The sequence below is a fragment of the Athene noctua genome, chromosome 2, assembly GCF_965140245.1.
Source record: "Athene noctua chromosome 2, bAthNoc1.hap1.1, whole genome shotgun sequence".
Taxonomy (NCBI): domain Eukaryota; kingdom Metazoa; phylum Chordata; class Aves; order Strigiformes; family Strigidae; genus Athene; species Athene noctua.
Window position 1 is genome coordinate 164,513,184 of NC_134038.1, and position 20,744 is coordinate 164,533,927.

The 20,744-nt window shown below is 41.9% G+C and overlaps 1 protein-coding gene across 4 annotated transcripts in view; it reads right to left on the bottom strand.

Moving 5' to 3' along the window:
* The window catches only part of PDE1C (phosphodiesterase 1C), a 391,546-nt gene that overhangs the window by 52,120 nt on the left and 318,682 nt on the right, over positions 1-20,744 (bottom strand). For all 4 annotated transcript variants that reach the window (XM_074900989.1, XM_074900987.1, XM_074900988.1 and 1 more), the window contains 3 exons: positions 10,225-10,326; positions 8,799-8,919; positions 4,631-4,712 (listed from right to left, as the gene is read on the bottom strand). In XM_074900989.1, coding sequence (XP_074757090.1) covers positions 4,631-4,712; positions 8,799-8,919; positions 10,225-10,326 — 305 coding nt within the window. The remainder of the gene's footprint in view (positions 1-4,630; positions 4,713-8,798; positions 8,920-10,224; positions 10,327-20,744) is intronic.

Genomic DNA, 20,744 nt, shown 5'->3' on the forward strand with positions numbered 1-20,744 from the left:
TTATCAGTGTGTTGCTGTGAATATTCTCTCCTCAGTGCTTGACCAGCTTGTTCTTGTTGCTTAATAAAACAGATTTAGATGATTTTCCTCCCACTTTTTAATGTAAGGAAAGGAAAAAAATAAAGGGCAAAAATATTTCTACTTCAGCATATAGTTTGGCAGAGATTAATATGGCTCTGATCTCAATGTTAGGAAGGGCAGACTGAAGGGCCCTGTGGCCATAAGCTCATGGGATGAAGAAAAAGTCAAGTTGCACAGAAAAAATGTGAGAGTGAGGAGCTTACAGTACCTTACACCTTCCCCTAAATTCTGACCTTGAACAAAGGTTATTTCCTATGTTCATTTTAGCACTTAGCAAATTTCTTCGTGCTGCATGTAGCCAAGAAAACAATCATGTCCTTAATCCCTCCTCAGGCACATTGAGATTCAGATCTTTCCCTACTGTTACAATTTTAAAAGATTTGGTAATTATCAACTATTAATTATACATTCTTAATATTATAATTTCTCTGACTGTTTCATGATATGTTTCTATGACAGACCGTGGCAATTCTAGGTGATAATGGGACAATAAAAGAAGAGACCACATGGGCCAGGCACCTGAATTCACAGATGCTTTGATCCACATCTTGAGTGCAAAGCAGTTGAACATACTTCTAGTTCCATTTCCCTCCCCTGATTTTTGCTAGCTTTCTAAAAGGATGGATAATTAAGAGTATTTTCATGCCTAGCCAAATTAAAAATGTTACTTGCAAGTCCTCATACTCACATTCTGTAAATCTGGAGAAAATATGCATTCAGTCTTATCTGAACATCTGAATCACGTGCCTTAATAACACTATTCAAATTTAGGGAAAAAAGAACTCTCTGCCTCCCAGGGAGTTAATCAGAAATGTATGCAGTATAAAGGCATGACAGAAAATAGTGTGCCAGATCACAACCCAGATAATCCCAACAAACTTCATACAATTTTTTAAAACACTGGAAATTGTACTGACTGGGAACAGGACAATGAGAACTTGATTTACATATGTGTTTGTGTCTGCCTGTCTACACATCTTTTCTACTCTCCTTCCCTAAAAAAACCTTATACCTCTTCATGACCAAAGAAATCTAAGCCATGGTACCTTGTTACTTCTGCCTGGCAAGTAATACCACTGCCATTTTCTCCATCACCACTAACAATCCTGAAAACATGCGAATTTCTCACACCAGATGTGTCACTAACTTCAGCAGTGAGGTGGTGGGATCCACCTCCTGAGATACTCGACATTTGCACATAAACACAAGGTCCAGTTGTAAGTGTCTAAGAGACAAGTTTTCCCTGGGAGAAGTCTTGCATCTCAGCAACAAAGACAGGCAGAGATGGCACGAGGGACCACGGATAAACAAACTCAAAGACTTAGGACTTTTCTTTGATAAGTATTTTTTTTCCTCTACTCCCTATAACACGAGAAAGTTATTCAACTGTGTTACCTTAAAATGGGGATTATAATAAAGTTGGGAAACATAATCTGCTATTGTAAAAACAAAATTAAGAACTTTATTAATAATTATGCAATTTAGGCCATATTCCCAAGTGACTCCCCCTGCCACCATGTTCTCTCTTCTTACCTAAAGACACTGTGATTTAAAATAAACCCCCTGAATATCAAATAATGAACCTGGCTTTTAAAACCTATTAATACTAATGACCATTTTATCATTCTTTTTCTTTTTCAATAGAATGAGTGCAGTAAATATTTCTGTACAACAGTGGCTAAGATGATTTTACCAATTAACACCGCATGCTGAGGGTGGATTCCAGGTATGTGCCTAGTGTTCATTCATTCCACCTGAGAATGTCACCAGAGAAAACACTGGCTAGACAGTTTCCCTAAAGCTCATCACCACAAAAAAAAAACCAAGAATCACCACCATGCACTCTCATCGGCCTTTATCCAATGTTTTCTGAAGCTGTAATTTTTTTCCCTGCCAGCCAAAGGACAAAAATAAAGGGATGCTGCTACATTTTTTCAGCTGCAGAAGAGGACAATGACAACAAAGGCTGATCTCCAGTCAAACAAGCTTCCTACAGTCTGAGACATATGAGAAGCTTTAATTCCTGACATTGTTGCTAGGAAATACAAGTCTTGGCCTGTTTTTCTTTGCAGCTTGTTTGTCTCTCTCACTCCGATAAGCAGCCTGACTTATGGACCTTAATTTCTCCTGATTTCTGTACTTCACTGTGGCACAGAAATATTTACCACACTCATTCTATTGAAGAAGAAAAAGGATGATAAATTGGTCATTAGCATTAACATGAATAGATTTTAAAACCCAGGTTCATTATTTGATATTCAGGTGTTTTTAATTATGTTTAAACTCTGAACAATTTCTTCACAAACTGAAGCAACAGGAGAGAGAGACATTCTTTCTTCTTAGGAAGTTTTTGCTGTTAGTCTGCTTCGTGTCCGTGGAAAAAGTCCATCCTGCAAAACCTTCAGTCTGCATTTTTGAAAATCTTTTGTTAATGAAAATGCCTGCTCACTGTGTTGTATTATCTGCAGTGCCCTTAGAGCAGCAAACTAGCAACTACAAACAAGTCAAGCCACCAGAATAAATATCTAGTCTCTGTCCCTGACAGAACTGGGAACATGATTTTATTTCACAAAGGATAGAGATTTTTTTTTTTGTTTGTGGTAACTGATGGCTGCTCGCCACATGTAATAGCACAATTTGGAATTCAGTAAGAACTTTTGCAAACAAATGTAGTAATTACTGTTCCAGGGAACAATTTGTTAAGGCTATTAGTCAGGTAAATAAATTAATGACAAAACAGATCATTTGTCTGAGAATCTAGCCCACAACTTTGAAAGCCTTATCTTAGCAGACAGCTAGAAAATACAAGAGTTTTTGATTTAACAAAGGACATGTTACAGATAGATACTACCAATATGTGCAGTAGACTGAGAAATGAAAATTTTACAATGTAAGAAGGCAAGATTTATAGAGAGTAGCCTATTAATGTAAATGGATTACTAAACTGTAGAATATAATATGGAATATAATGACTAATAGCATACGACTAAGTAAGGTTGCCTTTGCATACTGATGAGTGCCTCTTTTATAGGGTGGGATTGTGTTGGTGATGGTTTAATCCATCATTAATTTTGCAGTGGCTTGACACAAGGGGCATTGGTGCAGAAGTTTCTTGGCTCTCTTGGGCTCTCTGAACAAAGGAGCACAGAAGAGGACAAGGAAAACTCGTTTCCAAACACACACAACCCTGAGTAGAGGGACCCTGTGGGAAGCACAACTCCTCTACTTTGTATGGAGAAGTTTCTACATGCGCTTTCCTCCACACCAGCCAGAGTTTATCTTCTCCCACAGCACAGCAGTAGGTATAGTGTGCCTGGGAGTCCTCAACATGGGTTTTAGCTGAGACTGCAGCACTTCAAGTTCGCTGTTGCTTTCCTCCACCAAGCTGCTGGCAGGACACACAGTTGCACTGTGCTCTACACACATTCCTACTCCTCTGGATAGCAGAGGAGTAAATGCTACAAGTCTGGCCACCAGGCTGGGATTGCATAGGGCTTTTCAAGTTCAGATTCTTGGCTGAACTGTTTAAACTTCCAAAGCCAGAAAAATCTGGGATGGAGTCCCTCAGAGTATGCTTAACAGGAAAAATGAAATAATTTTAAAAAGAAACAGCTCTTAGCTACAGATATGAATCTGAACTTTCCTAGGTTCAGGGATATCCCTGTCGTGTTCTTTGAGAGGAATTTCATACTTCAAATTTTTTGTTTGTCTTCCTTTAATACTTTCTCTCTCTTTCTGCTTCTGGTTTCAGTTCCCTTATTCTTAGAGTCTGTGAATCTTTCTCTTATTTCTCCATTTGGCTCCCTATTTTCCCATTGAGGTTAGATCACATTCTTCTACTTCACTTGCTTCTTAGGTATAAAAACCCAGCCACAAATCCACCTTTTCCATTGTCTTTTTTTTTTTTTTTCTCACAGCCTCATGAACACATTTACTTCACTTAGCCCCTTTGGTTTTCTCACCAAATACCAGGCTTGTTGCCTCATCCTTCTCCTACTTTTTAACTCAAAAACTGGAGGAGAGGTAGAGAAAGTTTTGTCAGTAAGTGGGTAAAAAGATCTCTTTCTGAATGGGTGGAGCAGAAAAAGGTTTGCTATTTGCTTGGCTTCAGTGAAAAATACTGATTGGCTTGAAGCACTGGGAAGGAAACAGTGGAAAGAATAAATGGAAGAACACACAATAGGTTTTGCATAGGTGTGGGGCTGATGTTACATTTTCACATCCACCAATGATACTCATATCAAAACATGTTGCTGTGTGTGCCTCATCTTCACAGCTCAGAAAACCATGGAGTAGTGTCATAACCAGGCACTGTAGTCATCTCTGCAGACACATCAGAGGCAACTTGATTACTGCATGGAACCACTATCATAAATCTAATGGCGCCTCAGCTTTGAATTGTTGATCTGGGGAAAATAATTCCATTGTGCTTTATTTCCTCTCTTTCACAAAGTTCCAGATGATGAGAGATCACTATGATTTTAGCTCTACAGGGAGGAGTAAGCTTTGCTTTTCAGATGCTACTTTTCACGCACCGAAAGGGACTTACCTATCTGAGACTGAGCAACCATAGTAGACTTGCGATCACACAGTGGAGAGAAGGGAAGCCCTAGTTCTGCTTCTTTGTCACCCTGGAGAAACAAAATTGAGAAGAAATGAGAAACAGACAAAACACATTGCACTTTAATACCTTAGGTTACAACTGTAAAAGCCTCTCATTTTACTTTCTTTTATTAATTTTAATTTTAGTTTGCTTTTTGTTATTGGTTTGTTAAAGGTTTTTTTTAACACAAATTGTGGAGAATGAGTCTGTCTGGAAAAGTTGTAGTCCAGGGAGAAGTTGGTGATTTAAGCATTGTGATTCCAGCGATTCCTCAGAGCTACTTGGTACTTCCATGCACCAACTAAAAACCCACTTGAGCACAAGAATGCTTCTCACTGCAGTTCTCCAGAGAACCCAACGGAACTCAGTTCTCAGAGCAAAACTTTAAAGAGAAAACATCAGTCTCAGGACTGATTTTTCAAGGCTTGTACTTCTTTGCATGTCTTTTTTAGTCTTTCAGAGAAGGAAATAATAGGTCAAGGATAGCCAGATGCAGATTACTTTCTTCTTCCAAAGGAACCACTGACATTTTTCTACAAGTAAGTAACCTGCTCGGTTGATGTGGGGTGAGCAGTGGACACTGTCTACCTGGGTCTCTCCAAGGCTTTTGATAAGGTTTCCCACAGCCCCCTCCTAGAGAAATGGATGCATTACAGTCTAGACAAGTGATCTGTGCAGTGGGTGGAGAGCTGGCTGAGAGATCACACCCAGAGAGTGGTGAGAAATAGCTCCTTTTCAAACTGGCAACATGTCACAAGTGGGGGCCCCCAGGGATGGATATTGGGCCCAACACTGTTTATTATCTTCATAAGTAATCTGGATGATGGGATCAAGTGCACCCTGATGAAGTGGACATTTCAGAAGGGAGAGCCACCCTGCAGGGAAGATCTGGATAGGCTGGAAAAGTGGGCTAACAAGAACCTTATGAAGTTCAACAAGGACAAGTATAAGGTCTTGCACATGGGAATACATAGTCCATGAGTGCAGCACAGGCTGGAATTTACCTGTCTGAGGAGCAGCTCTGTGCAAAGGGACCTGGGTGTCCCAGTGGGCAACAAGCTCAATATGAGTGAACAGCGTGCTCCTGTGGTAAAGAAAGCCAACAGGGTTGCATCAACAAGGGCATCACCAGCAGAGATAAAGAACTCATTATCCCACTCTACTCAGCACTTGTCAGGCCATACCTGGAATACTGTGTTCAGTTTTGGTCCTTGGTATACAAAAAAGATGTGGACAGGCTGGAGATGGTCCAGAGAAGGGCCATAAAGATGATCAAGGGACTGGGCAGCCTGCCATGTGAGGAAAGGCTGAGAGAGCTGGGTTTATTCAGCCTTGAGAAAAGAATGCTTAGGGGAAACCTTATCAACATATTCCATGACTTAAAGGGCGGCTCCAAAGAAGACAGAGACTCCCCTTTTACAAGGAGACACATGGAAAAGACAAGGAGTAATAGGTTCAAGTTACTCCTGGGGAGATTCCCGTTGGACACAAGAAGAAAATTTTTCACAATGAGAATAATCAGACATTAGAATAATCTTCCCAGGGAAGTGGTGGATTCCCCAACATTGACCAGTTTTAAGATTCGGCTGAACAGGGTGATGGGCCATCTTGTCTAGACCATGCTTTTCCCAAGAAAAGTTGGACCAGATGATCCTTGAGGTCCCTTCCAACCTGGTAATCTATGATACTATGAGCCTATGATTCTGACATTGTCAACATTTCACATGAGTACTTAAGTACAAAATTCCAAACACGCTTTTCAACCATCAGAACTGGAAGTCCTTTTCTAACATCACAACATGTTGCAGAAGATCAAGTGTTATAGCCCCACTTTTTTCCCCAGTCTTTCAAGCTGCATATTCTCAAAAAGCCCTTTAACTTGGTTCAGTCACTCTATAACATATTGCTTTATGCTGAGAAGATATATCAGAAGATATAGCTGCATAGCTTTTTGACTGTTCTGACTAATGTCAAATGGAAGATAAAATAGATGGCAAACTAACCAGAGAAAAACTTCTGTAGGCATAAGAAGAGCTGAATTCTTCTTATTTTTGGTAATAAAACATACAAGAAGTGGGGGAACAAGTCCTGTTAGAGTTTTAGGTGAAACAAGAAATATTATTCCTCTGTTGCAGAACAATCCTGCTTTGTTAGGAGTCTGATATACAAATATCAGGGTAAACCAGAAACCAAAATATTTCCAAGTAACATTTCTTTACTGTGTCTGCCGCATATCTCAGGAAAACCATCTCTCAGAGCCAGCTCTTACCCAATCATTATTTTTCTCTTACTCGTTATGCCTCTTAAAAACCCCAGGGCCTGATTCTCTTTAGGAAAGAACCCCTGACTACCTTTCTGACTGCTCAGAGAGATACTTGACTTCTAAGCTGTTTGGGCAGCTCCCTCATGGCTAGCTAAAGTGCCTTTGTAAAACAAATTAATTCATGCAAGATGTTTTCTTTAAGAGATGCTCACTGTAGCCTACTGAATATAGAAAACCAGTATTGTACTCAAAAGAATCATTCACACCTACAGCATGGTTACTTGGTGTACAAAGACCTGTGTCATATCACAAAACAGGAAACCAATAGGGCTGGGAACCTGTACTGACGTAGGTTAAGACAGGTTTTATGTCTGTGCAGAGCACATAACAGAAAAGACGTGACAGGGTCTGTAGGTGAAGAGCATAAGGAAATAAATACCTAATCTGAGGCCAGCCCAGTTTCTCATCACCATGGTCCCCTCTAGCCAGTGGTATTTCTCAGCTTGAGAAGAGTGGGTGCTGTTCTTCTGCTGTCAGGTATTAGGTACAGGGATGTAATTACTAATCTAACACTAAATAACTTCAGTGAACACAAATCTATACTTCAGGATAAGCTTAAGGGTTTTCCTGAAGAGGGAATTAAAATTGCATCTGAATTTGGAACTAGAATACAAGTTTTATATAAAGCTTTATCTAAAAGTGAAGGTATTCGTCATTCAAAACAAAAGTTGGATTTTATGGCTGAAATTATTTTTTGCTTATGAAAAAATAAAATAATAATTTTGTCTTCATTACATGTATGAAACAGATAAAAAGTTGGGCTTTTTGTGGTCTCGTCTCTAACTACTCTTAATTCCCTCACCAGTCTTTTGGAGACTCAGCACTGGTGTATTTTAACAAACCTAGTATAATTTTGCACTAGGAAAGCATAAACATGCACAGAGTTTTCCCTAAAATGTATGTGAAAATCATCCTACTTGCATGACCCTCTTGTGTGGCATCAGAGACAGTTGCAAGTATGATCTACCTGCTTCCACCTAGTAAACCCATTCTTGGTTTGAAAAACATATTGAAGGAATCATTTTGAAGCCAATTCTAGCAATGACCTTATTAAGAAGAGATTCCCACAATGCCTTTAAATTGAAATATATATATTTATTTCTTGCGTTCAGATTTGCTATAAAACACGAAGTTATTGAACTTTGGAGGGAAATTAAGCAGTTTTCTGCTTAGTTTAGTAATTCATATTGGTGCAAAGCATCCTAAACACTCCTAAGCGCTCTGTTTACTTATACTACTTTTTTTTTTTTTTTTTTTTTTAAGGCAGCTCTTTAAATGCTTTAATTAGTCACTTGGGGAGCTTATAGCTATCACATGGAGCTTAATGATTTGTCTAGATTTGTGGGTCTGTCAACAGGCAGTCAACTGTGAGCTATAAACTAGATCGGTTCACTTCATCTAAAGAAAGAGTAATGCATTTTTCACATCTACCCCAATAATATAAGAACAGCTCTATAAAGTACTGCTACCTAAATCTGTTTTCTATGGTTCTACAGCTAAGTAGAACATCATGTAGTCTATATTTTGCTATTTTGAAATTAGAATTTCTACTATGTATATAGATACCATCCATATCCATATCCATAGGCAGTGTATCAGACAGTAACTTCCCAAGAGGCATAATAGCCAGTGCTACTGGTGCCAGATGAGAAAGTCTAGTACCATTAAGGAGGTTTTTGCATAAATCAGAGGAAAAGGAAAATATCTGTGTTCATATTTGCCTACCTCCTTGCCCAATCATACACACTCCCTCTGTGCTGCAGAAATACAGAGGAACTTCCCCAGATTTACCTGTCTGAAGAACTCCTCTAGCAGAGACATGGTCCAGCGATGATGGAGATCCCAGGCCTTGGCTGGATGACTGATATCTGCTGTATGCAACAACAGTGATAAGGCTTTCGGCTTGTCAATTCTGAAAACCCAAAGGACCAAACAAATTAATTGTCTGCTCTTGCAGCGGTGAATGACAAAAATCCCACCTAAATCAGGGAAACGAGGTCATTAGAATCTTTGGCCAGTATATTAATGGAGTGATTTCTGTGTTCATAAAATGAGACAACTATGAAAGATTGTCTAATTTCTCCAACATACAACATTCCTGCTGTAAAAAAGACATTAAGAAGTGCAAAGATAAACTTTGCTCAGCCTGGCTGATCTCCTTTCCAGGCTTGCTTGTCTGCACAAACAGGCTTGAAGAGCTGCTGTGTTCCCCATTTAAGCTGGGCTGCATTTTATGCAGCTCAGAAGAGAAGTTGGTCCCTACCATTTTACTATAGTAGACAGTAAGGATCTGATCTCAGGGGCACTGATGAATCTACACAGTAACTGATAAATATTTCACTGCTAGAAAACTAGTGTGAGGTTGGAAGGGGATCTCTGCATCTGGTTCCACAAAACAAAAAAGGCTGCCAGCTTCTTAAAACCATAACCTGAGAGGTTAGCCCAAGACCCCAGTAAATAATGCTTTCTTGGGATGGGTAGTTTTAATTACAGCTTTTGACTCTCTGAAATAGCTGGAAGAGTTGTAGCTTTTGAGAGGACCAAGTGGCTAGCCACACTCTGGTCTGATACAGGTATAATTCTGGGAGGCTCTGGACAGACCTGTGTCCAGGGTGAAAAAGTGACAATCACTCAGAGCTTTCTGCAGTATAAAAGGAATTTCATGGGAAGAGCTGTGAACAAAATATTACAGGTCCCAGTGGCATACTGGGAAGAAGAAAAGGCCTTCTCCATACTGCTCCATCTGTTATTTTCCAGTCGTTTCCTGAGTGGATCTCAATTTGTTTTCATCTGTCCTCTGGTTATGGAGCAGGCCCCTTGCAGAGGTGGAGGTGACACCACCTGCAGAAGGTCAATGCATAAGTTGTGTTCTCTAGATCTTATAACCTTGAGTCATACTCAAGCTGTAGAGGTCACTCAGCTGGATCATGTCCTTGATGTTACCCTGATATGCAAAGGGAAATGCCCAGGGAGGCTTATCCCACCAGGGTGACCTTTGTAAGCTTTTGTCCACCAGCACCGAATAGAGATGTGTGGATGGGAAGAGTGCCAGTCCACTCCTCACTGAATTCATTCAAAATTCAACAGCAGAAAGAGAATTGATGTGCACATCAAAGAGAGGGAGGGCCTCTGGAGAGGTGCTTTTGAAGTCAAACACAGTAGCAAAGCACCAGCTGAAACGTAGCCCTTCACTGCACAGTGTTGTGAAGTGACTCACCCTTCTGGCTGCTGCAAAGCATTCTTCATGGCTTTGATTTGCTGGAAGTGACACGACATATCGGTGGCCAACACCATCTCAATCACTAGAGCTCTGAATTCCCTTGTGGATGGCATTATGATGAGAGGAGCAAGGAAAGAGAAACACAAAAACCAGCATCAGACACACACCAGTTTCTTTTGCTGTCCATCCGAAAATTATTGACAGTACTTCTACCTTTGCATGTCACCCTTTGCATCATCCCTCTTTCAGGGATGGGGAAAAGGATAAATGATTTTCTACACAAACACAGGATTGACAGGGCTGCAAATGAAGCCAGGTGGCTAATCCTTGCTAAAAATACTCCTTTTTCAATTAAGCACAAACCTCTTAAATTGATTTGTTTTATATGACATCCTTAGAAGGAAGTAAGGCTGTTTAAATGAATCAAGTGAACTTTTGAACCTGAATCTTTACCCACTTGACTAAAACTGGTCGATACCTGTATTGAAAGTTTAGTCATATTATTAAAGGAGAAACAGCATGTTAAAAAAATCTCATAGTGTATATGATGCATATATGTAGTCAAGACCTTAGGGAACCTGCATTACTTGCCTGGTATTACTCATTCAAACTATTCTGTATGAAATTTTCTTAAGCACACTTGTTTAGTACCCAGCTGAGACTCCTTTAAAGGTAATTTGAATGTCCTAGAGATTTTAAAATATCAGAACATTCTGATCTAACACACAATACAAATTAATTTTTTCTTTTTCTCAGTTCAACTATCTGCAGGTTAACAGAGGAAGAACAGCCTAAAGTTAGCGTATCAGCTCAGGATTTGGGAGATTCAGAAATGGGTCAGCTTTCATTTAAAAATAAAGGTTACCACTCTTCTTTTCATGAATGTTTCATGAAGGACATAGTCTATTTTGAGCATGTCTCTCTTGCCTCTAGTGTCTGTGCTCAAGTTCCAGCCCCAGGCCACCACTGTGTAGAGACCAAAGACTGCTGTGCTTAGCCTGTGCCACAGGTGGCACGTAATGAGCCCCCCTGATAGGAGTTCTGCACACACATTAAAATGGCATCACCTGGCCTCACTCTTCCCTGTTACACCCACCTCCTCTACCCCACCCTTATAAATAATCAGTTGCATAGTCAATCACATTCAAGATGATGATATGGTGGCTGAAAACAATCTTATTCTAAATTATTTTGACTCTTATATTTTTTTGGCCAGTTCTGGTCAGTTCCCTGGTCTGGTTCATTCCCAGGAGCACAAACATACCAGTGAATACAAGAAAGAGAGGAAGGAGACAACAACGTGAATGCATAGAAACAAACTTTTACAAGAAAAGGGTGTGATCATGCTGTGGGAACAATTACTGTTTGGGATTATTCCTGGGACAGAGCAGACACTTCACTATGTCCTCTGGACTGCAACTCCACCATCAGGGCCTCCACGGGATACTTTGTGAGTAGCTTACAACAGTAGGAGCACAAAAGCAAAGTGCTGAGATCAGCAAATGAGTCACTGGCTCCAGTGCCAGCATGGACACATGCTCACAAGCACACAAGCTCTGCTTTCCCTTTCATAGACGTAAATCTGCAATATGCACATTCTCTGACCTCTGCACATATTTCAGAACGTTGTTTCCTCCAAAACAGAGGGGAAACATACTGCAGAGACATCAAAAAAGCGAGTATGCTCATACTGAAGAGCTCTTGTTTGACACGTCAAATGTCAGGCATCACAGCAGTGGGTGACTTTGAAAGGCGCATGGACAGGGATAATTCACTGGACACAGGGAATGCAGGAGAGAAAAGCTCACAAGACATACGCTAGAGGATGACAGGCTGTGCATTTGTTGCCAGGTTGAGAGAAGGCTGAAACACATTAGAGAGAGAATTGAAGACAGGTGTTTTTCCAATTCTGGGTTTTGCTGCTCAGTCAGAATGAGCCTGGGATACGCACAGCTTTAGCACTCTGGTTCTGCAACTGTCTTCAAAGTCTACGCAGCACATGATGGTGCTGCAGTCCACGCGCTGCAGAGCCTGGCTAAACAGTCCCCAGAAACTGTCTGCAAGAGCAGTTTCCACTGAGCTATCACTGGACTGTTTCTAATGATGCCAATAATGCACAAAAGCCTGTTGGTGTTTTACAGAACGTGCTTCCGAGTGATCTCTCTTTCACCTGGGCTAACACCTTTATATCAGAGAAGTGTAGTAGATGAAAGTGGAGGAAACACAAGTAAACCAATATACTTTCCTCTTCTTTACCTTTCAGAAAATATGTTTTACAGTCTCAAAGATGAAGTAAAGTAAGAGAAGAGGCCACGTTACTCTCTAATGTCTACACATTGCTGTGAAACTGTGCAAAAATACAGCACTGAATACATAGGCTGTATCATATTGTTGTTATTATTATGATGATTATTATTGACATATGGAGAAGAGGCAGGCAAATTCAGCTCTTGCTTCCAGTGATAGCAGCAGGATTATAAAGTCAGAGATCCCCCTGCTATTTCTGCAATACCTTCTTCTCCTTTATTCCCAATGAGCCAAACCCAGTTTTGTATTCAGGAAGAAGTTCATGAAGGACCAGAGTTAATTGGCTTAAAGAGGATTTGTCCTGAGTGCTCTATTAAGTAACTTGACTCAAGAAAAATTATCCAAGCTTGAAGCAATAGGTAAGCTAAAACTGTACTGAAGAAGAGAACATGCAATCTGACGAAGAAGGAAGGAGGATTATACCTCTCTAATCTATCAGCTAGATCAAACTGATATAGGCAGACCCACCCTTGAGTAAATCTCCTCCAGGGAGTCACAGCTGCACGGGGCTAAGTATTCACAGGCATGGTCATACAGAACATTTTCCAATAAAGGTAACTTGCCTATCAACTCAGGGCAAAGAAATGCCCTAGAGACAAGCTGCCCTCTGGCCACGAAGAGCTAAACCTGTCTCCCGCTTTATTCCTGGTTATGCGACATCACGGCAACACGTACAGAATGAAGAGAGAAAAGATGTCCTGAGATCTCCATCACCCAGAATGGATTTCGTTACATGAAAATGACAGTGCTCATCAGCACCTCCTCCCCACCTGCACCATCCCCCTCTGTCATGTAAAGCCAGTCAAAATCCAACCCAAAGGAAACACAAACAATCCTCTCAAGATGGGCTCTGCACAGCAGCCTTGACAAAACAGCACGAGACAAAGGGAGAAAGAAACTCTTAAATAGCAGAGGTGTCACCTTCCCCCACGACACCAGTAACGGTTTCAAAGTCGGCCTTGTTGCCTTTCTGTACTGTACCAAGCCATGAAAGCAGAGGGCTGGAAGGACACAGGACAAAGGGGCACGCTGGCATCTGCTGTCCCCGTGGCAGCACAGGCACAGCAAGCTGTCACCAGCAACACTTGCATAGCAGCTTAGTTTCCCTTCTCTCAACCACAGTCAGCAAGAGTTCTGTTTGCAGACTGGTTGCCATCTATTCACTGGGAGGAAAGAAAAACACCTCCCGTTCCTCCTTAACTGACGTTCTGCTCTCAACAGCTTTTACAGTGCATAAGGTCATGCTGGGCCTAGGAAGCTGCAGGAAGATGTAGGAATGGAGACAATGACGTTCGAAGCGATGGCGCCACCATGGATGAGCAGGTTCCTGTGCCCAGCATGACCTCGTATGGTACAGAGTGTCCTTTGGTCAGTGGGGGTCGGCTGTCCCGGCAACCCTGCGCCCTCCCAGCTCCTTGTGCATCCCCAGACCACTCACTCACTCGCTCACTCGGTCACTCATTCACTCACCAGTGGCATGAAAGGCAGAAAAGGCCTTGACTCTGCCTAAGCGCTGCCCAGCAATAACAAGAACATCTCTGTATCGTCAACACCATTTTCAGCTCCAATCCAAACCACAGCCCCATACCAGCAACTGTGAAGAAATTAACCCTGTCCCAGCCAAAGCCAGCACAATTCCCTTATCCCAGGAAGCATTCCAGATGGAAAGGGAGCTCTTCCTTTGGAGAAGCAGAAGACTTCTGTTCTGACCCAAACATGTTTTGGCAAGACTGAAACAATGAGCTTCCCTCAACAGTCAGATCTGAGTATAACTGTTAAGCAGGTATTCTTTTTCCAGCACTGGTCAGCACTGGGGATCTCTCCACCACAAGTGCCACACTTACTAACAAAACTGTCTGACTATATATACATAAAAAGCATACATATGCATTAGATTTCTTAGAAAAAACAGCCTTATGCTAATGGCTTCTTAGAATACATGTACATAGTCTGAGCATGTGTAGTAAAAATAGAGTGTGGGTCTTCTCCCCTCATTAGGAGTCCCCACAGCCTTTCTCACACTGTCTATTAGTGAAATTTAGGGTTCTAGCGTCCATATCTGGTCACAGAGTTACTTCACCCATCCTTCAGCTCCTGTTTGTTCCAGCTTTCAGTCACTTATCTTGACACTGGCATCTTCTTATGCACTTGTTTTCTTCAGGTTCCTGCTATTAAGCATGTACTTGGGGAGTTTTCTCAGACTGTCCAACGTCTGTCCTATCTTTACTAGGCAAGGAGTTAAAGTTTTTAAAACATAAGTGGGTAACTGGGTAACGACTACAGAGGGTAGTTAGGAAAAAGTATAAATGAAATTATAGACATTACAGTAAAATACAGGAAAAATACAGGAAAAAGAGAAGCTGTAAAACACGAGATGTCTCATGTTAAAACTATGTCCTACATTACAGATCCCTGTACATTGGCAATTTCACGTATACTCGCAGCAGCTTCCCTTCAGGACGAGCCACTCAACAATTAAAAAGCCAGTAAAACCCGATTACAAGCCAACTAAAACCCCATAAGAACCAATGTTACAAGAAATATGCTCTTCTCTCCTACTTGGCACTTTTGAGACTGCAGACTCCCGCGCCCGTTCCGGTCACCCCAGGACAGGGAAGACGCTGACCCGCGCGGTGCGGGCCCAGCCAGCGCCTCCCAGGCGGTGAGGGGCTGGGGCACAGGGCACGCCCGGGCAGGCGGGGGGAACCGCCGCTGTGCCGCTGGGAGAAGGGAAGGCTCAGGGCTGGGGCTCGCTGCTGATCTGCCAGAACCCTGGAACTGCCGTCCTCACCCAGTGCCACCTAGAAGATCACCCTGTTTCTCTGCCACGTGCACTGTGGCGATTCAGGACACCAAAGGCCTGCGATAAAAATAAATAAAGAGCGAGCTTGGTTTCCCCCAGCTTGCATCCCTGCTCTCTTTGGTAGGACACAAGCCACAAGCTCATTTCTCCTACCTGCTTCCTGCATCACTGGTCAAACAAGAAGAATGGCAGCATTCAAATGCGAGTGGTCTTTGCCCACCTGCAGGGAAGTGGCATCTCAACTCCACTTCATGACACGCGAGAAAAAAGCTCCATCTTGATGGTAAGAATAAAACACGGAAGTGGAGCTTTGCCACATAAACGGGTACTACAGAAAAAAACACCTCTGTGAGCTCCTGAGCTCCTCTGCCTTTAAGGCCTCTAAGCCCGCAGCCGGTGGGAGCCAGCCATGGCACCAACTACTGTGTCACAGCCTGGTTTCTAACCAACAGCACTGTTTGGTGTGCTCCCACGTGGAGCCATGAGGCAGACCGGCGGGTATCCAGCACAGGCTACTGGAGCCCAGGGCTTGCAGCAAACCAGGGAATGCACTAAACTGGCAGCCTGGGTGCGCCTCAAGGGCTTCATATTGAGTTTCCGCTGGATGGAAGTAAAACCACTGGGGCTCTCTGCTTTGCTTTGCTTTGCTTTGCTTTAGGGGGGTTATTTTGTTGTTGGTTTGTTTGGTTTTTTTTTTCTTTTTATCTGCTACATCATCTCTCTCCCTCTTAGAGCAAAACCATCCAAACTATTGCATTGCTTACTCCTGTATTTTCGTGTCCTTCCAGCTCTCTCTGTTTTAACCCTTGCCTAGCTTGATTGTGCTCACAAGCAGAAGATGGAACCCCATGCAGCACGGTGGCAATGCGGGCTAGAATGAGACAGCACTCATTCATTCACAGATGAGCTGCAGCTAAATTGCTAACAGACTGAGAAGCAGCAAGGTGTGAAAGGCAGTTCTGAACATGCACAGGCAGGAGGGCTGCTGCACTTGGGCAGCTGCTGCCATCCAGCCGCTTCTCGGAGCAGGCCAGCCCCAAGTGAAAACTGCCCTTCTTCAAGGGTTTCAGGAGAAAAAGGGGATCCACTTGCTCACCATTACAATGCAATTCCCATCACTCAGCACTGTGTTATTCTTGCTGACTTCATTTACAAATGGCCCTGAAAGTGGCAGTGACCAGTTTAGGATCTCACGGGAGGTTTTGAGTATGCACCTGTACCAGCTGCAAACCTGACCTAACTCCTCTTTTCTTCAGACACAATCAGGAGCAACTGGCACAACTCCAGTCAGAATCAGGAAGCCTGGATCGAGTCTTGAGACATACAGGAGTAAGAAGAGGAAGAGCATGACTTACAAATGTATCCTATCCTGTACATACCGAGCCTTCCCTACCATTTGTTCTCCCCACTGAGCGGGCCGGCCGCTTTCTGAGCTGCCGGCTGAACCCAAAATGCAATGTCTGATCACCACTCTGGAATCTGTCTGCCTTCAATTGCTCTGGTCCATCTTCAGAACGATTTCTGTTGTTTGTCTTGACAACCACTGTGGGAACATACTGTGCGCGAAGTATTTTCATTCAAGCCTTCCATCCCTTGCTGTCCTTGTCAGACTTCCGCTGTCTGTAGGTTTCTATGTAAGCCAGGTCAGCTGGTTTTGCTGCAGACACTGGATGGAGATCAGCATCTCCATAGCTCCATGTAAGCGGAACGAATTGTCCTTTGGAGGTACTGCCTTGCTCCCTTAAGTAAGAAGAAAGCTTAGACAGTTTGCTTCTTCACACTAGGGGAAATGAATTCCCACAAAAGTGTGCTGGCAGAGTCACCCAGGAGATCTGTGGCAGAGTGAAAAACTGTGCTTGGGTTTCTTGTTCACCCTCGTTTAGATCACTGTCTGTGGCAACAAAAATAAAGTCACATGATACTAGTTGCTGCAGAGAATATTATGTCTTGGTTCCAGCTTCTGAATGGGTTTTCTTGCAGGTCCCCTCAACTGAAGATCCCTTGTGGATTCACAGTGTTTTTATAGACATGGCTGTGCTGCTTGGCTGACTAATTTTAATATTATTCATTACACTTCCAGATGTTTTCTCTCATGGTAGAATATCCATTTCCCTAAGGCCAGAAGCCAGGAAGACTTCACATTCTCACACCTACAACCTACCACTGAGAAAAAGTTTCAAGTTCCAAAATATGAAAATAAATTCTCAGCTAACTTGCCCATGCCTTTTAATAACCCCTGCAGAATTAGGGAAAGGAACAATTAGGTGGAGAGAGCAGGTTGTCAGGGAATAGGGTCAGGAAAGTAACTGGAGAAGAGGAAACCCTGAAGTAAATTTCTTGGTTTATTCCTGTCATATGCTGAATAATAACTCATCCTGTGGCCAATATCACAGCTGTGATTTTCTGTTTTCTAACCGATGTCCTGCAGATGATTCATGTGTAAACATGGTATCTGGCACAGCCTCATGAGCAAGCACAGTTTTACAGTATCTTTACTACTGATTGCTGAGAGAGACTTGGGCTGACTTTACAGCTAAAGACTTCCAAGCCTTGTATTGATCCATCTGGCAAATACCTTAATTTCCTCTTTTGAATAATTACTTCATGTTTTTACCCTTCTTGCCTCAGAGAACATGACATCATTTTGCAGGATATTTTGTTGGATGTGTCTTTGCTCCACATCAGTGTCCACCTTAGAGCTGTATCCTTGCATCCCCTTGCACTCATGGGAAAGGGAGAGGAAAAACGCCATTTTAGATCACTTAATCCCTATGCTAGGAACCAACAGGAACATCTCCTGAAGTGAGCTATTTTGCTCATTTTGTCCCATTCAAGTCTCAGTACTTTATTCTTATGGAAATGAATAGGAAAAATGCTACATTCAAGGAAACATTTTCAATGGCTGATTCTCACTGAAGGCATAACACTCAAGAATACTCATGTGCCCATCCTGAATGCAGAGTAACAAACTTTTACAAGAAAAGGGTGTGATTATGCAACCACACACACTCTATTATGTACAAAAGGCTCTGACCAAAGTTGTGTTTCATCAAAAATAAAATTTCACGGTTTCTCATTGCAGTCTCAAAAGGACTAACTCTGATCGACAAGGAGGGTCAGAATTATTTGAGGGACAAGACCCCAAGCAGCTTTACTGACAGAGTCAGCACTGCATTAAAGGTTACTTCACAAAGCTGTATTCCAATACAGATTTAAGGAGCCAAACATTTTCCAGATGCTTTTTTCATCCTGTACTTGATGGTAAAGGGCTTGCACTAAACATACTCTGTTTCAATAAATTGCATGGAAATTATTAACAATGAAATACAGTGCCAGAAAATACATTTATAACAGTATCCTGTAAAGCATCTGTGCACTTTGCAGTTTATTTTCTTAATTCACTGTGATCTGGTTTTGTTACAGTTTCTTCATTTATTTGATGACTTGCACAAATTGGATTCATGAAACGAGGCAACTCAACTGATTTTCAAATATTTAATAAGCAAAATGTTTTTTTAAACGGAGAAAAACATGTAGTTTAAGTACTAGTAAGCATTCAACTCTTTTCTCTTTGATTGTAGCTTCCTTACAAAACCTGTGCTCATTTATTTTTCAACAGTGGAATGTAGCCCTAATTTTCTACATTTCTTTCCTGAAAAGATATTCCCTAACTAGGTGACTGAATATCACAAAAGTGAGAAGATCCACAGAGACACCTAGGACTGCAAAATCCGCTGACCATCAGATTTTCTCTTACTAGTAATGTGAAAAAAAGGAGTGACAGCTCAGCTCAGAAAAGCACTTAAGAATTTGCTTTCCAAAAACCATCACTTGGGCCTTTTGCTGAGAGAGATTTATCAGGTATGTCTACAAAAATAATGTTAAATTTGGACACCCTTTAATAGTTTCCCAAAGCATCCTTCAATACTGAGGGTCCTGTTTTTGAGTGCCAGTCTGTGAAACTCCGGGATTCATGGTTGGTTTTTTTTTAAAAGCGCAGATCCTGATGAAGACAGCTGATGTTTCCAGTGCTTCCCAAATGTTTGCCTACGGGATTTCAAACTGGCAGTCAAAAGCAAAAGCACACAAAAATCACAACGTGTTGGAATTCGAGCACATCCAGATAATGGCCTTTATTCTGCAGCTGCTGCTTGGTCAGCAGCTACAAAATAATGAAGCCCTACTTGAGAGAGAACAAATAAGCAATCCAAACCACTCAATAGCTTTGTTCAGGCACTTACAGCATTTCTTAAGGAGATGGGTTAGTCTTTGAAACTTTGGTTCTAAGCACATTGCCTCAACAGGACACACATGTTGACACTACAGAATCAGTGAGAAATACCTGAAGCTAGCTTTGATTCAAGCAAAAACAGTTTTCAGTGGCAAAAGCCAGCCATTTTCTTAAAGATTGTATCTATGCAATGAAGTGCACTCAACTAGCTACTCCACTGTTCCTTGTAGACAGTGGCTCCAAGACACTGTTTCTAGTCAGCTAGTTCCTTGCATTTCCCCCGCCAACATAAAAGGAAGCAGTAATTTGCTGCCAATATTTGACAAGGCATTACCAGCTGTAGCTAAAAAAAATAAGTTAGATTTTTAACACCTCAATGCAGATATGCAGATTTTTTTTTTTTTTTTTTTAAGTTCCTGCTTGCTGCCCACCATGAGACTATTTTCTATATTGGGGGATAGAATTTCTCAGGCCACTCCTCCACAACACTCACATTGATTGCAATCAACCACATAAGTTCCTGAGTTTATTTCTGCTGTTCAGCTATAGGATCGCAGTCCTGTCCACAAGTTGAAATAAATAGGAAATTCAGGCTAAACGGATTAGCAAGCAGAGCCTTCGCTGACCAGCTGGCTAGAAGCCAGGCCCCGGAGAAGGGCTTTTTTCCCCACATTTATATTAAAATACGATGAACTGGCTGCTCAGCACCATACCACATTTAAGCATACGCAGGAGGCACTGTGCATCACGTAAGAGCCCACAAGTTGCTTCCCCTCCTGTGAGAAAGACCATGGAGCAGGATTCTTCCTGTCTAGCACACTGGGCTATTTTTAAAGCACCACCCCTTGGAGTTCAAAAAACCCCATAAAAAGCCCTCATCCATTTGAACTGTCTGCTATTAGAAAGCAAATCATGGACCGATTTTGGTACATAAATCATATGTTGCATGAAGCTTATTTTAAATTACAGCTTCTTACATCACCTTGGCATATATAGTACACTGATTTATGCTCCTCGGGCTGGATTCTTTTTTGCATCAAGTCCCATTTATAATTTCTAGGCTAGGTAGACAAAGGTGATGTTTATGCTTTAGGATGAACAGACAGCAGGCTAGCTCTGCGCTCCGTTCCAAACAAATGTGCACAACGGGTGCCTCTGTGCAACTCAGAAATTAGA